This window comes from Hippocampus comes, unplaced genomic scaffold (genome assembly GCF_001891065.2).
Source record: "Hippocampus comes isolate QL1 unplaced genomic scaffold, H_comes_QL1_v1.1 scaffold57, whole genome shotgun sequence".
Taxonomy (NCBI): Eukaryota; Metazoa; Chordata; class Actinopteri; order Syngnathiformes; family Syngnathidae; genus Hippocampus; species Hippocampus comes.
This window is the reverse complement of record NW_017805039.1, coordinates 815,242-831,787: the sequence shown is the minus strand read 5'-3', so window position 1 is coordinate 831,787 and position 16,546 is coordinate 815,242. Positions and strand designations below refer to the sequence as shown.

General features: G+C 40.6%; 3 protein-coding genes across 6 annotated transcripts in view; 2 read left to right on the top strand and 1 right to left on the bottom strand.

The window, feature by feature from the left end:
- The first annotated feature begins 2,012 nt into the window (after window positions 1-2,012).
- On the top strand, window positions 2,013-3,000 carry LOC109512339 (olfactory receptor 52D1-like). The gene has a single exon (XM_019863960.1). The coding sequence runs from the start codon at window positions 2,017-2,019 to the stop codon at window positions 2,998-3,000; it is 984 nt and encodes a 327-aa protein (XP_019719519.1). The 5' UTR covers window positions 2,013-2,016.
- Window positions 3,001-5,694: 2,694 nt separating this feature from the next.
- On the top strand, window positions 5,695-6,665 carry LOC109512556 (olfactory receptor 52D1-like). Its single transcript, XM_019864395.1, has one exon. The coding sequence runs from the start codon at window positions 5,695-5,697 to the stop codon at window positions 6,640-6,642; it is 948 nt and encodes a 315-aa protein (XP_019719954.1). The 3' UTR covers window positions 6,643-6,665.
- A 987-nt stretch (window positions 6,666-7,652) lies between these two features.
- LOC109512555 (connector enhancer of kinase suppressor of ras 2-like) overlaps window positions 7,653-16,546 on the bottom strand; it is a 26,433-nt gene continuing 17,539 nt past the window's right edge. For all 4 annotated transcript variants that reach the window (XM_019864390.1, XM_019864393.1, XM_019864391.1 and 1 more), the window contains 10 exons: window positions 15,034-15,224; window positions 14,894-14,942; window positions 14,641-14,819; window positions 14,462-14,535; window positions 14,039-14,110; window positions 13,878-13,942; window positions 11,726-11,826; window positions 10,448-10,937; window positions 8,678-8,877; window positions 7,653-8,599 (listed from right to left, as the gene is read on the bottom strand). In XM_019864390.1, the coding sequence (XP_019719949.1) occupies window positions 8,552-8,599; window positions 8,678-8,877; window positions 10,448-10,937; window positions 11,726-11,826; window positions 13,878-13,942; window positions 14,039-14,110; window positions 14,462-14,535; window positions 14,641-14,819; window positions 14,894-14,942; window positions 15,034-15,224 (1,469 nt within the window). In that variant the 3' untranslated portion in view covers window positions 7,653-8,551. The remainder of the gene's footprint in view (window positions 8,600-8,677; window positions 8,878-10,447; window positions 10,938-11,725; window positions 11,827-13,877; window positions 13,943-14,038; window positions 14,111-14,461; window positions 14,536-14,640; window positions 14,820-14,893; window positions 14,943-15,033; window positions 15,225-16,546) is intronic.

The window sequence follows — 16,546 nt, the reverse complement described above, 5'->3', positions numbered from 1 at the left end:
TTTTTTTTTCATTGTTCATTCTTTATTTGCTAGGATGATGATACCCATCAATCATCTGTATTCTCCAGGCACTGTCCAACACTCTGGAGGCTAATTGCCTCCACAAGGCTTAAAAACAGAGCGGACAAAGGGGCTCTAATGAGCATGTTTAAAGTGTATCATGTGTTCAGGAAACAACATGGGAATCTAACACAGTATCGTGGTAATGAAAGGTTCAGATTTGATTTAATGTTTTTTTTCCATTGTTCATTCTTTTTTTGCTAGGATGATGATTATTTTTTTTCTTACCTCATTTGTTTATGTCTTCACATGAAGTGACATCATTTGGCCTGCCAGCCTGCCCACTTAGGAAAAAAATACTTAATGTTTTTTTTTCCCAACTTTAACATTTAAAAAATACACTGAGGCCTAACAAGAGTTGCTTATTTGGGGATTTAGCAAGTGTACTTCCAAATTGTTAAATGGGATTTCACTTGTATGGCACTTTTCTACCTTAAGTCCTCAAAGAACTTCAATACCGTCTACGTTTATTTCTTCACATGAAGGGACATCATTTGGCCTGCCAGCCTCCCCCCTTAGGAAACAAAATAATGTTTTTTTTTTTCCAACTTTAAGTTAAAAAAATACACTGAGGCCGAACAACAGTTGCTTATTTGGGAATTTAGCAAGTGTACTACCAAATTTTTAAATGGGCTTTCACTTGTATGGCGCTTTTCTACCTTAAGTCCTCAAAGAACTTCAATCCCGTCTACTCATTTTACTGAGAGATAACATCAAGAGCAACTGGGGGTTCAGTATTTTGCTCAAGGGCTGTATGACATGGTCACGATGAATGAGAATCGAAACCACAACCTTTTGGTTGGGAGACAACCACTCCACTACCTGAGCCATGCTGCCGCCCAGACAGGGACAAGTGGCGGCCACAGGACAGGGACGTGTGGCGTCCGCAGGACATGCACCGCCGGAGCAGGAACGGGTGGCGTTCGTAGGTTCGTAGGACGTGCGCCACCAGAGCAGAAATGCGTGGTGGCTGTAGGATGTGAACCGCCGGAGCAGGAATGTGTGGCGTCCGCAGGACGTGCGCCGCCGGAGCAGGAACGTGAGGCGGCCGCAGCACGTGCCACGCTGGAGCAGGAACAGGCGATGACTGCCGGCCGGATTTGCACCGCAGGAACCAGGTGGTAACAGGATCAATTGCCTCTAGTCCTGCAGATCATCCTGTCCTGAAGGTAGTGGCCCCAAAAAAGCAGGGAGGCAGGAGAACCACGGAGTTCTGAATAAAATGTATTCCCAAAAAACAATTGCAGGGTTACGCTGGAAAACCTAAATTCAAAACACAAACAAAGGCCTGACAGAACCATGACAAAAACTGTGCACCCGTTGACATTGCGTATTCATGCTCTTAGTTCTATAGTGAAGTGCTAGATGTTAACAAGTAGAATATTAGTACTTTACTAGTGGTGCTAACTGATGCAGTTTTGTCTCACTAGTAACATGTACCGGTAGTTATTGTAAAACGATGCCCAAGTCGTTCCATTACTATTCCTGGTCGTTTTACTGGTGTACAGAAATTTCATGCAGTAGGAATTTCCATCCACAGCCTTATTTAAGAAAATTGTTTGATTTTGCGTGTTCCAAGAATGATTTGTGGCAAAATACATTGTGATTTAGCAGACACTGTAAAAAGTTAGTGTACAGTAAACCAAGAACAGTGTATATCTGGAAGGACGTGTCGAGGGAGCTTGAGGAACAAGACGCCTGCGTGACCATAGTAACAAGAATCAAACTGTGTGTCAGAATCCCCGGACAGCAAACCAAGCCCACTTTGAGTACGCTTAAAAAGATGCCGTTGCACAGGACAAGCCAGTGCACGGAGCGCACGATACTGCCACAGGTACTTGAACCATGACAGTATCTGAAAGCTACTGCGGTCTACTTCTCTTATGCTGTATTTAAATTGTTTACCATACAATTCATGTGTCATGACAATTTCTCTTTTTGTTTTTCCCTTTCAGAATGGAGAACACCACGACGCTAACGTTCACCATGACGGCCTACGCAACCCTGGAGAACCACAAGCACCTTTTCTTTATTCTTTTCTTCTTGCTTTATGTCGCTGCTATGTTCCTAAACATACTCTTTGTCACTGTCATCCACCGAAACAAACAGCTGCACCAGCCCATGAATGTGTTTGCATGTATGTTATGTTTCAATGAGATCTACGGCTGCACCATGTTATTGATTCCAGTTATGGGCATACTCATGTCCAAGACACATGAGATCAGTGTCAAGTGGTGCATTGCTCAAGTCTACTTCCTGCACACGTACGCAACTGCTGAGTTTTCCATCCTGGCGCTTATGGCTTACGACCGCTTTGTTGCCATCTTTTCCCCTCTACACTATCACACCTACATGAGCCCTTCCAAAGTCATCAAACTGATTGCAGTCGCGGGCCTCTATCCAATAGGTGCATTTACATGTTTTTTCAGTCTCACTCTGCAGCTGAGTTTTTGTGGGCAAGTCATCGCAAAACTGTATTGTGTGAACATGGAACTGGTCAAAAACGCGTGTACAATTCCATCCTTTATAAGTCCTGTGGGGCTTGCGCTTATAGCTGTGATGGACGGCCCTCAGCTGATCCTGATCGTTTACTCCTATGTGCAAATATTAAGAGTTACTCAGAAATTATCGAAAGATTCTCAAGTTAGTGCTCTGAAAACTTGCTTGCCGCATTTATGTTCCTTTTTCAATTTTACCGTAGCCGGTTTTTTTGAAATTGTCCAGAATCGGTTCGATATGAGTCATGTGGCCATTGAGGTGCGGATCTTCTTGTCCATGTATTTTGCAGTCGTTGCACCGGTCACCAACCCGCTGATTTATGGACTGGGAAAGTCTCTTGTTCGAATCCATATTATAAAGCTATGTGTTAAATACAAGACCCTACCATCAAAGATGCCTAAGAGGGTCATTATAATCGGGACTTGTACTTCCAACAGGTAATACATGTTTTGTATTTTTTTTTTTTTTAATTACGGGTCAAAACAGCCACTCTTTGGCTATTGCTATGAATCGTATCCTGCCTGGTGTGATGCTAAACATGAGCTGCGGTTTCCTTTTTAGTAAGTGCTCCAATATTATATCTGTATAAATGTGTGCATCTTTTTTAATCAACAAATTGACACGTTTTCTGTTAACTCATCTTCACCATTTTAGATTAAATCACCCATTATTTCCAAAAGCCGGTATGAAAGTCAATGTGCTCTGTCAAAAATGAAATAATGACTTTCAGATACAACTCATGCATTTGTACTTGCGTTACTTTTTTTACCTCTTGTATTAAACAGCGCGTATATACTTTTATCATCATTTACCAACGTCAAAATTTCTTTGTGAATAATTATGAGACACTGGTCTGTGCATCTCAGATATTTATGATCCAGAATAAAAAAATGTTTAAATTGCACTTTGTCTACTTCTTCATTGGTTTCTCTCAAGCTGAAGATTATGTGCATGAATTCATGAGATAAAGAAAGAATGATACTATCAACATAGAAATAAATGATATAAAATGTGAATATGGGACACCGCTGACATAAACTGACCCACATTTTCATTATCATGACAGAAGATTTACCAGCTAAGATCCCTAAACACTTCAATGATTGTGACGTCTAAACTAAGGTCAGGCGACAGTGAATGATAGCAGACACTAAGTGCATTACTTAAACGTCAAACACTGCAATATGGCTTCGTGAAATGTTGAGGTAAATGTAAAAAAAAATGCACTGCAGATTGTTGTAATTATCAATCAAATTTAATCTGGGCTCATTTTGGCTATTTTAGTTCAGTTCATATCTGAGTAGTTGTTGCAAGTGTATTTTTCCATATTTGTTACATTTCCCCCCCCGCCCCCACTGGTTCACATTTTGTCACTTTGTTTGATTAATTAAGGGAGCTCCATGGCTACAAGAACACATACAGTGTGCTCATTAGAAGCTTGTCCATCCCTTTGGAAGCAATTAGGAACCGCATAATTAGGACAACAAGACCCTACCTGGTTGAATGGACAACACTTGGGTGATATTTTGATATAACGGTGATGTAACAAGTGATAACACAGGGGAGCATTGAATTCATCTCAAGTCAAGAAGGAAATGATACAGAACTCACGTCTTGGGAGTCCTCTTTAGTCGTATTGGGGCTGAGTAGCTACAGTGTGTGTGTGTGTGGGGGGCGTGTTTAACTTGTAACTATTGTCTCATTTTTATTCATTGAATTTATATATATTATTTATATAATTATTTCATTTTGTTTTGTTTTTAACTTTCTGATGTAAAAACTGAAAATTGAGACCTGACATACGTTGCTTATTTAGGAGTTAAGCAACCGTAGGCCTACTAATAAAACAGTAAACTCAACCATGTGTCTTAAAATTCCATTTTACACAGGCAGCTGAAAATTTGTATCTCGTAGCCTCTTTTAAAAAAAGCGTCACCTCTTCAATGAGTTTCATGATCTTGTTTATTAGGCTACCCACGACTAGAGAGTTATGTGTGAGCAGAGCACAGGCCACAGTATTCATCGTTCTAGATTATATAGCATCAATAATTTGAGATGTTCATCAGAGACCCAGATGTTGGGATGAGATGTTGGGCAGACCATCTCGCCCCCTAACTGTGCTTCCATCTACTTTCACCGAGCCAGATCAAGGTGTGTTTTCAATGGAATCTCCTTAAAAATACCCAAACGTAATTATATTGCCCCCAACGTAAACTAATTAAGCCTCTTATTTTCCATCCATCCGTTTTTGGTTGGGTTTTTTTGTTTTGTTTTTTATACCGTCCGACCTCCTGAGGGTCAAGCCTTTGACATTGCCTATGCATGAGCATGCATTAGCAAGACAATTCAACGCACTATAGTGGAATGACTCTGAGGCACCAGTAGAATGGCTGTCTTATTGGTGATGTTGTTCCCACCGCTGCCTTCCACGACTGGATGACATTTCTATGAAGTTGTAGAATGACTTGGATGGATTAGTTGAACAACATGTAACTAATGAGGCAAAACTGTGCACTTCTTGACATACTGTATTCATGCGAGTAGTCCTATAGTGTAGTGCCAGATGTTAAGTAGAATTTTAGTATATCGCTGGTAGTGCTCGCAGACAGTTTTGCCTTACTAGTAACATTTAGTTACTCTAAAAATGCGCCATAGTTGTTTCCATTATCATTTCTTGTCTTTTACTTGTGCGTAGAAATGTCAATCGGTAGATATTCCCATCCACAGACTTATTCAATGGAATTGTTTTCATTTTGTGCGCTCCGAGAATGATTTACGATGAATATGTTGCGTTTTAGCCAATACAAAGGTGGTGGGTGTACAGTAAACCAAGAGCAGTGTAAACCAACCACTCATTCCGGACCTGTCAAGGGACCTTGGGGGATGTGTGACTATAGTAACAAGAATCAGACTGTGTGTCAGAATCCCCGAACAGCAAACCAAGCCCACCTTGAGTGATCTTAAAAAGCCACGCTCGCACAGGACAAGCTTAGGTGCATGGAGCAGAAGACACAATCACAGGTACTCTGAACCATGATAATATCCGCAATCTACCGCAGTCTATTTCGCTTATGCTGTATTTAAATTGTTTAGCATACACTTCATATGTAATCACCATTTCTCTTCCCTTTCAGGATGGAGAACACCACGACGCTAACGTTCACCATGACGGCCTACGCAACCCTGGAGAACCACAAGCACCTTTTCTTTATTCTTTTCTTCTCGCTTTATGTCGCTGCGATATTCCTGAATATACTCTTGGTCACCGTCATCCACCAAAACAAACAGCTGCACCAGCCCATGAATGTGTTTGCATGCATGCTGTGCTTCAATGAGATCTACGGGTGCAGCGTGTTATTGCTTCCGGTTATGGGAGTACTCCTGTCCAAGACACACGAGATCAGTGTCAAGTCGTGCATTGCTCAAGTCTACTTCCTGCACACATACGCGGCTTCGGAGTTTTGCATTCTAGCGCTTATGGCTTACGACCGCTTTGTTGCCATCTGTTCCCCGCTGCACTATCACGCCATCATGACCCCTTCCAAAGCCGGCAAACTGATTGCATTTGTGGGTATCTATCCATTCATTGTATTTGGATGCTTTTTCAGTCTCACTCTGCAGCTGAGTTTTTGTGGGCAAGTTATCGCAAAGCTGTATTGTGTGAACATGGAATTGGTCAAAAACGCGTGTTCGAATGCATCCCACATAAGTATTATTGGGCTCGTGCTTATTGGGTTCTTGGTCTTCCCGCAGCTCTTCCTGATTGTTTTCTCCTATGCACAGATATTGCGAGTTTGTAGAAAAATATCGAAAGAGTCTCAGGTTATTGCTCTTAAAACTTGCTTGCCGCATTTATGTTCTTTTTTGAATTATAGCATTGGTTCCTTATTTGAAGTTATCCAGAACAGATTCGATATGAGTTATGTGGCGATTGAGGCGCGCATCTTCTTGTCAATATATTTTGCTGTAATTCCACCGGTCACCAACCCAATGCTTTATGGACTTGGGACATCTCTTGTTCGAGTCCATATTATAAAGCTGTGTAGCTGTGTATTAAGTACAAGGTCCTTCCACCCAAGATAGCACAGAAGGTAATTACAACTGACATTATTATTATTTTTTTTTACTCACTAATAAGCAAAAAATATTTTTGATTTTTTTTTTTTTTTTTTTTTTTATGTCGAAACGGCCACTCTTTTGCTAATGTTACGAATTGTAATATGCCAGGATAGGTGACTTTCATTTCTTCATTGCTATAATTTGTTGCTACACAATTTAATATACAGGTACATGTGTCTATATGTGATTTTGTGCGTAGACTTCTTTTAAGCAACAAATCAATATGTTGCATGTCAATTCACAAAAATTAAATCAATACTTATTTCCTAAAACCAGTATGAAAGTAAAAGTGCTCTATCAAAACTGAAGTAATGATTTTGGGATACAACTCATGCATTCTTATTTTACTTTTACTTCTTGTATTAAACAGTGTATGAATATCATATTTAACAATATGAAAACTTCTTTGTGAATAAATGTCTCACACAGGTTAATATATCTTAAATGTTTATAAAAGAATAAATAAATAAATAGATGTGTGATTAAAATTGCACTTTGTCTTTTTTGTTTGTCTCTTTCAAAGTGGACATTTTGTGCATGAATCAATGATCTTACACTTGTGTTATGCTGCAAAGAAAGAATTAAAGGATTCAGACGTAGACTATTCAGACGTATTTGGTGCTGATCAGCTACAGTCTGTGTGCGTTCAACTTGTGGCTGTAGTTTAATTTTTATTGATTGAATGTACCTCCTTCCTTCATATTTTTTGTTTAAAAAAACATAACACACAAAAAAGGGGGGAGGCTGGAACGAATTGATGGCACTTCCATTCATTTCTATGTGGCAAGATGATTTGAGATTTTTCAGGGCATATTTTAAAATATAAAATCTTTAAATAAAGATCATGCTTAATTAAATTCTTACAGCACATGAATGTTGTCTCCTGATCCATCCTATTCTGACCCCCTTTGTTTGGCTATTGTCTAAAAATAGTCACTTCAAATGTAATTATGAGGAAAAACATTTTTACAACGTTTTAGTGTGCCTATGCCATACTTTATTTCCATCATTAAATAAAAGTATTGCAGCTACAATACAGCAATATGGCACACGTGTGCACTTAAATGGCATGGTCACGTGTTTTAGTACAGTATTACAAAACATGCTTGTACATTAAACACTTAATAAATACAGTTAATTCCCATCTCTTTCGTAATGAAATTAGATTTTTAAAATTAAGTCTTGAGGTTGAGGCAGTTGAGATGAGCAGTCGTCTCCGAATTTAACACATATATATTTTTTGCTTTGCCACCACTGTAAAGACTGCATGCATACAAAAATAGACAACTATTGTGACCGTCCCTTTGATATTTTACAATACAATTTCCTTATTGCCAAGTGTGATATTCTCACCCCTATTTGAAGAGAAACTTGTTTGCCGTTACATCTTCTTTCATTATTCTTGGAAAAGTACAATGTACATTCACAATCACTGAGGCACAGCACTTGATTTACTATTTGTATTTCAGCACATATCCTCAAGAGGTTGTGTAGCAACGCCATACTTAATATAGATAAATAATTATACAAATAACAAAACGGAGTGTACATCCAAAATAGTCAATCTGATCTGTTCAGCTGCACACAATGCCAACAAAAGTGATGGGAAACAGCCATGCATGTGAGTGAAGACGCTCTCCATCAAGTCCATGACAGGGACACAAAGTGCTTTTTTTTTTTTTCCAACCAGTTGAAACCAGTGCTCAACCTTTAGCAAATGTTCTCATCATTAAAACTACAGAAAGAATGTGAGCGAGTAACACCGTTCAGTAGAAATGCTTGAAAGGGGAGAGGAGAAGAAAAAGGAAGAAGAAAAATGAAGCTTTCTGTTGCCTTTTCATCTCCTGCAAATGAGGCAGCGTGGTTCCACGTATCAGCCTAAAAAGCCCAACGAGCGGTTTGTGTCTTGAAGAGGGACATTCTGCAAGAAAATAAAACGGACATTATTGAAGCATAATCAAGCCGAATTGTGAGGTATGCCTGAGCTACGTGCCAGTACATTGAGAGAACTGTGAAGGATGCGGAGGCGGTGTAGCTTGTCGTTGAGCACGGGGTCATTCGCCCTGCGTACAAAGGAGCGTTTGTACTCCAGGCGACTGGTTGACCGGTGGTCAGCTGAGGTGGACAGACTGGTGTGTTCCAGAGCTCGATACAAATCCCCCACCGAGTCCGACTGCAGCCTCAAGTCTCGTCCACGCCCTTCAAAAGATGAATGCATCATTTTATTATTTCAAAAATAGTTTGGGGCATCAAGGAGATACCCAACAATTTCATTAAATGTCTTTTAAACCTAAAAAAACCAATACAGTGTTTCACCAATCGGATCATGTGGGTGGGATGATGCTGGAGACAGAGTAGTAAACAGAGGAGCCGCCTGCTTCAGAGCAAAAATAATCCCGTTTTAAATGGATCTCTTGTGTCAAAATGGGGGGAAAAAAATAATGCGACAATCAGTTTATCACTCTGTATGACAAATTATCTTGATTGTGGCGCTAATAATTAAGCATCACAAATTAAGTAGAGACATGTTTTCCTGTAATGCCCTCTTAGCCAATGGGATTCCAGGATGATGCTTGGTAATAGCCAATGGCAGAGCAGCTATACGTATGTTGCGTTCAGGAAACTTGGAGCTGTGAGGAGCAGCCAATAATATATATATATTTTTTTTTTGACCTTTCGTATGTTGAAATTTCTTTCGGAACAAGAGGCGACATTTTCCTGTTGAGACGTTTCGTAATTTGAAAATTTCGTATGAGGAGACGTTCGTAAGTAGAGTAACCACTGTGTTACAATGTCTACATTATCTTTATAACCTGCTCAATGGTGCTGTATGTTTACTGTACTGCTACCATAAACTTCTCATTCACGCACACTGCCCTCTGATGGCATGACGCTGTTACTCCAATTATCTGAGAAGCTTTGTAATAAATGCATGACAGTTCGCTTTATTTTGTCCTCCCATGCCCGCCCAAAAAAAAGAGTGAACATGAGCAAAAGAAAAATGAGGACAATGGAGAAAGGGCCTCCAAGCTTGTTTCTTTATCCTGTTCACAGTTCAACATTAACATGGCAGAGAGGATTCATCCTGGCCACAGCATCCAGACATGGCCGGAAGGCGCTGTGACAACTCGATTGAGGCAGAGCAAAAGGAGGTTTGAAACCAAACAAACAAAAAAAGCAGTGGGAAAAAAGGGTGTTTGCGAGCGAGTGGACTGCCGGAATAAATGTGTATCACGGACAACGTTAAACTGCAGCACACTTGGAAAATTGCCCTGGTGGGCCTCTAACATTTGTTCACTCAAAATGAAATGCGAATAAAAAATTAATACAACATTACAGAAGGCGATGTTTTCTCCCGATGTTAATTTACTTAACTAATTCTGTGGTGTAATTACACTGTAGCATACTTCGGGGTAATTGTGTAGCTCTATTGATTTTCGCCTGGCTTGCAGCTCAATATATTGTACGTGCAATACATGCCAAATGATACAGTGCAGCTAATCACGATCACACTACAACAATATGGTTGAATATATACAATACAGTAACTCTCAAACCTGAACTATTTGGAAAAAAAAACAGGACCAAATGTGCATCATGGACTGGATGTGATTAAATTTGTGAGTTAACTGAGGAAAAGTCATAATTATTTTAGTTCATATATTCTTTGCGAAACTTTTGTTTGGGGGTGTTCTGTCATATTTTTGCAACGTAAGATACGTGCCTTGGCTCACTAAAGGTTGGGAAAGATGGTCTTAGGGTATCTAACCTATTTCTCTGGGCCGCTCCAGCTGGTAGTGTCGAGGTGTTCTCTCATCTGACGCGCCGGAGTTGGCCGCCAGGATGGCGTGGAGACCACTGTCTCGGGGTAGCGTGAAGCTGCGAGGTTTCCCTCCCACCTCCGAATCGATACTGGACCTGACAGGCAGGGGCAAGGCTCGGTATTGTTCCTGCAGCAGGCTGCGCTGTGCAGGCAGCGTAGACTGCCTGCGATACTCCATCGCCATTTGTTCCCTGTCATCAGATAGCAGAGGCTCTTCAATGGGATACGCCTGGAGGAAGTGCATTCTGGCATTGCTCTCCATCTGGTCCTGCCAGGAGTTTCGCTGGTTGGTTGTCTTCTGCCCAGGGGATATACCACCATTGTTGCTGCTGCCGCCTTCCTGAGGCTCTGAGTGGTAATCCTCATGAGAGGAACGTGACTGGAATGTGTCAGATGAGGAGAAATGACCACGTTTGGGTTCCAGGAAGGGGCTCACCTAAATAGAATCAAATGTTAAGTAACTACAATTCAAACAGCTGTCTTAAACAATAAAATCGGATCTGAAATATTCATAGTATATGCAGTGCATCCACGGATAATGATTACAGAGTATTATGCTATATCACATTTCAGGCACTGGCACAGAAGTTTTGAGGGCATGTGTTCAAGTCTAAAAAACAGGACACCCGTTGCCAAAATAATTCACGCAATTAAGAATAACACAGTCGTAGATGTATATACTGCCACTTGAGCATTAATTTCTGTTGGCAGAATCCACTCAGCCAATCAATGTATTTTGAAAGATAGCGGAGGGAAGCTACAGCGCAAAAAGAAGTCTCCACACCCCTGTTCAAACAGTGGGGGATTGTGTGCACTGCAAATCAATGAGGGGCACAATTGTCAAGAAATCCAATAAAATACGCATCTGATATCAAAACCTTTGTCTTTATTTATTTAGTTATTTTTAATATTAATGAATGTAAAGGGAAAAAAAACAGTCAAGTCGATGACACAATTGTGCTCCATGAATTCTGCCTAGCAACGAGTGAAAAAAAAATCTAATCTGAAACATTTATATGCATAAATATTTTCACAATGGTTTCAGACCTCCTTATGGCATTTCCAGCAAAAATTTGAACCAACCAACAAATTTGTCATATTCTAATGCCATTTTCTCCATTATTAATCAAAGCACTGAAGGCACACTCCTGCACTGTTCTGTAGTTTTATGTTAACTGTGCCACACCGTGATTTCTATTGAAAACCACCACTGATGGTACTTACTGATGATGCTCTCGGATATGTGTCATAGGGTGGCGGTGGACTGTCCTGTTTGTTCATGGAGGACATGTCCATGTCTTCATGGTCGCTCTCGCTCCAGTAATCTAATTATGAAGAAATACAACAGAACCAAACCAGGCTAATTAAATGTAAGATCAAAATTATCCAGTGAATTAGACCTAAGATATGATAAATAGGCTACACAAGATTGTATGGCTCCTTATATGAAGGAAAAAATAAGCTACACTCTTTACTGCACTTTTTTTTTTTTTGGCCTTCTATAGTTTGATCCTGCAACAGTGGCACTTTCCCAGCATTGTGCACGTCTGTTGTATTAGTACTGCATTTGTCACTGCAGGTTTGGATGTACACACAGTACTCCATATTGTCAAGAAAATAATGTTTGCATGACTTTCTGAACACCCTTGACGTTAGATAGTACGGGAGTGACACCAACTACCGGGTACAAGTTCATGGTCTGTATTAACACCCGAGAGATGATCTAGATTCTAATAGCCGTACAGTTTAAAAAAAAAAAAAAAAAAATCAACCGACTTGCACAGGCACCAGTTTTGCGTCATCAATGCTGTCAAAATGCGCAGTGTTGTAGGTGTGATTTCAAGGTCTACTTAGAGTGCAAAGAATATATTTGAAGATGTGAGAATGGCCTGCGATGTCCTCTGCAGGCGTTATGAGTCTTCGTTTTACATGACGTAAGAGGGCCCTCTTCAAAAATCAAATGATAGACGAGTTCACCCACACATCACCATCGCTTGGCTCCTACACAGGTTCCTTGAAATAGAACCATGATAAGGTACAGGATTTCAGTCCCATTTACACAAAAATATGACGTCGTCCGTCCCTAAAATGAGCATTTGTGTGCGACATAAAGCAGAGACTTTGCATCTAATTAGATGTGAAAATTGAGAAGAAGGTGTTAAAAAAAAGTGTTTCCTGTTAACTATCCTGCGTGAGTCATATCCTTTCCACTGCGACGGTGAAATGTGAGTGGAAAATGGTGCTAGTCAAGCATTAAGTTTTCCAAGATTTGCTGACACATTTTAAAATGCACATTTCATTGTACTGTATACAAATGTCATTTAAGAGACCTTCAGAGCAAACAAAGACCTTTGACCTAATCTCCCAATACAAATTATACGTTACTATAGGAATAAAAGTCTTGAGACACACCTCCTTTTTAAGAATTAATCAATTGATTAGGATAAGCGCAATATTCAGCGTTCTATTTTTAAATACCAGCGTTTCCAGTGAGTGAATGAATGAATGAATGAACACAAAATCTTAGGGGGAGCCTTGTACAAGAGTCCAAATGGTTATTTATGAAAAAAAAAAAAAGGCCGTGGTACTTTCATTCAAACATGATATTTAATGTTTACAAATATGAAATATAAAATTTCTATGATAATATAAAAAATTGTCTCGCATTGTTACCTTTCCTGTTTTCTGTTTCCTGTGCGGTCAGAGCAGACCAGCTAAATAAGAGCTAAATTGCGTTCATCTCAGCACTGAGCTCATGAGGAAAAGGAAATAAATGATCTTGCTCGTAGCGTGCGGTTTTAATGCAGTAGTCTGTATGGTTGTGGATCAATTAGCCACATTAGCCCGCTAGCATTGGCAACAGTTGCTTGCGACACTTATGCATACATCAGCTATTATCTATTTGCACATTTTCGAGTCACTTAACATTGAAATGATTGTTTTTCCTTGCAAAGTAGTGTGGGAGGGTGTGGAATTTATGTTCAAATTAAATGTCGGCTTTCTAAAGTTATTTTTCTGCGGCCACTAGATGGTGTCATTACACTGTCTTTTCTTTGAGCATATACAGACACAAGGTAACTCAATGTGCTTCACATTATTAATTAATATTATATTAGGGGGCGTCTTATACTCGGGAAATGACAGTACCGGAAGACTGAGCAAATAAACCTCCCACCATTTTTTTTTTTTTTTTGTGGGGAGTATTTTGTAATGTGCCATGTCAATAAAATGAATTATGAAGAGTGTGAGTCATGCCCAGCTTGACCTCTGACCTCACAAATTTGCACAGGCAAATCTTGTCGAGTATATTCCCAAACGATTCTTGTACGTGAAATGTCAAATTTTAAATTTTCACTATGGTGTGTATGCGACTCGCCTTGATCCTGAATCTTGTCCTGCTCACAGAAGCCTGCCACAGCCATGCTTAGACGACTCAGCCACCTGTGAGGATGGAGAAAGGGTGGGCGGACAACCAATTTATGACGTAAACCGATAAAGCAGTTTCATACTACATCTGCGTCAGACTCCTTAACTCACCGGGACATGTCGTCTACATTTTCTGCCGCAAAGTAGAATGTCTTTATCTTGGGATGACAAGCTTTGAAAGCACTGAAATGAAGCCAAAATGTATATTTTAGAATGTGAGCGCAAAAGAACAGGGCCATAAAGGAGACATTAGAACATGAATGAGATGAGAAACCTGGCACAGGATCTCAGACACAGTAGCAGGAGTCCTTTTGTCACATTAAGTGAGTGCAAAAGGGGGAAATGTCAGTCAATATCTTTGGGCCCAATTGATATTTTAGTTGTAGCTTGCAGTGGTGATTTAACTGCCTCGCATATATTTTGTATTTCTCGGTTTGTAAAATTAAGCACCCAAATTTGAGTTGAACGCACTCTCGTTTATTTTTTTTTTTAAGTCATGGGAAACAAATGCAAATGGAGAAAAACACGACTCACAACTTTCTCCTGCATTCTGTAGCACGATCGATCTTAAACTCTGGAAGATTGACAAAGCCTTCTGCCTTCTCATCCTGCGGTGAAGACAAAAAAAAAAACAAAAACAAAAAAGTGTCGTTATAACAAACGCACACATGAACCGACGTCTTTAGAACTTTCAGGAAAATCGATCCGTTCACCTCCTCATTCATGTACCAATACAGACACGTGTCTTTCAGAATGAACCAATATTTCTTCCACTTTTGAGAAAAATAAGTTTTGGCATCTTTCTTCTTCCACAACCAGCCTTCACAGTCGCCCTGACCCAAGTCCCTGCAGGAGATCCGTCGTTTGCTGATGGAGGCCATGGGGCTTCCGGCTGCACAAGACGAAAACGCATTAGAGCGAGCAGAGAAAAACACTTCCATTTGGGCTTGCCATCTCATCTCTTACCTTTACTCTTCTTCTTTGACCTCGGCAGGCGCGACGATCGCTCAAACACCTGCGAGGTGAAATAGAAATGTGACCTTCCTCCCAGATGCTACACTTTGATGATCCCACGTGCGCTAAAGTGAGGGTGGGGAGGCACTAACGTGGTAGAGGGAGGCAGAGTCGGAGCTGGATGTAGACAGGGAAACTTCCATCTGGAGGGCCGGGATGAGCGTGTAGTGAGTGGGGCTGCTTCCCCTCTCCATCTTTCGTCGACTGTGACTCAGGCTGCGGCCCAGCAGGAAATCTCCCCCGGGGCTTTTGTCTTCACTCGCGAAACGCAGGAGGGAATTTTCTGCAGCCGTAACAAAATGCAATGTAAACATCTGCTGCATTCCATAGACTAAACGCATGTCGATTACTAATTGAATCTTAAGGCTACGTGCATAAAGGCTTTGGGTTGCGTTAGGGTTAGAGGTCGAGTTAATATCAAAAGTAGGAGTGAACGATGGGAAATGGAGTTTTTCATGAGCAGAAACAAGCAAAGGACCAGGGTATGAAGACAGCCAACTCTCATCTTGAAATTGTTGACAACTTCTGAGAACGTTTTTTATACTGTAGTGTGATGCCTTATAGCTTTCAGTCGAATGTTTTGAAAAAAAATAAATATTAGAGGTGGAGGGACAGCTTGCAACGATCAATACAGTATTAATATTTGACTTGTTTATTAGCCTCTCTCTAACTTCCATCCATCCATCCATTTTCTGATCCGCTTTATCCTCACAAGGATCGCAGTGCGTGCTGGGGTCTGTCCCAGCTGTCTTCGGGCGGTAGGCGGGGGACACCCTGAACCGGTTGCCAGCCAATCGCAGGGCACACAGAGACAAACAACCATCCGCACTCACACTCACCCATAAGGACAATTTAGAGTGTTCAATCAGCCTGCCGTGCATGTTTTTGGAATGTGGGAGGAAACCGGAGGACCCGGAGAAAACCCACACAGGCCCGGGGAGAACATGCAAACTCCACACAGGGAGGCCGGAGCCAGAAATGAACCCGGTACTTCTGCACTGTGAGCTCGACGCGCTCAGTTGATCACCGGGCCGCCCTCTCTAACATTTGCTCAGAAAAAATAAGCGTTTTTTTTTTTGTTGTTTTTTTTTTTTAACGCAGATTTTCCCAAACAGATTCTTTTTATTTTAATAAAATCCTGTACAATGCTTCGCCTTTTGCTATTTATTCATTGAAGTGTTTCAGAAACTTTGATATAAAATAATACATGTTGGAACAACTCTTGTATCGATACTTACAAGATGACGCAACTGTACCTAATATTATGACCATGTTGTGAATGAAAGCCGTTGTCAGGCAGAAAACCCCACAAAGCAAGCCGTAGCGCCACTTGCAGATAAATATAAGACGATTACTTTTGATTTAAAAAGAAAAAAAAAAAAACAACACAAACGGAAAAAAAAAAAAAACAGGAGAACAAAGTTTCCCTTTGAGACCAAAATAAAGCACATCAATCTCGTCCCGCTCTGTTTGTCACGTTGTTTCCGATAAAACGTGAATAACTTGCGAGGAATATTTTAACAGTTGCCGGAGCAACCGCAGACTACTTCCAGCCAATCACCGACGAGCAACGCTGAGTGTGAAGAAGATAGCGAGCAAGTTTGT

Coding starts and splice junctions, on each gene's coding strand:
- LOC109512556 (XM_019864395.1), top strand. CDS start 5,695: ATGGAGAACACCACGACGCTAACGTTCACCATGACGGCCTACGCAACC.
- LOC109512339 (XM_019863960.1), top strand. CDS start 2,017: ATGGAGAACACCACGACGCTAACGTTCACCATGACGGCCTACGCAACC.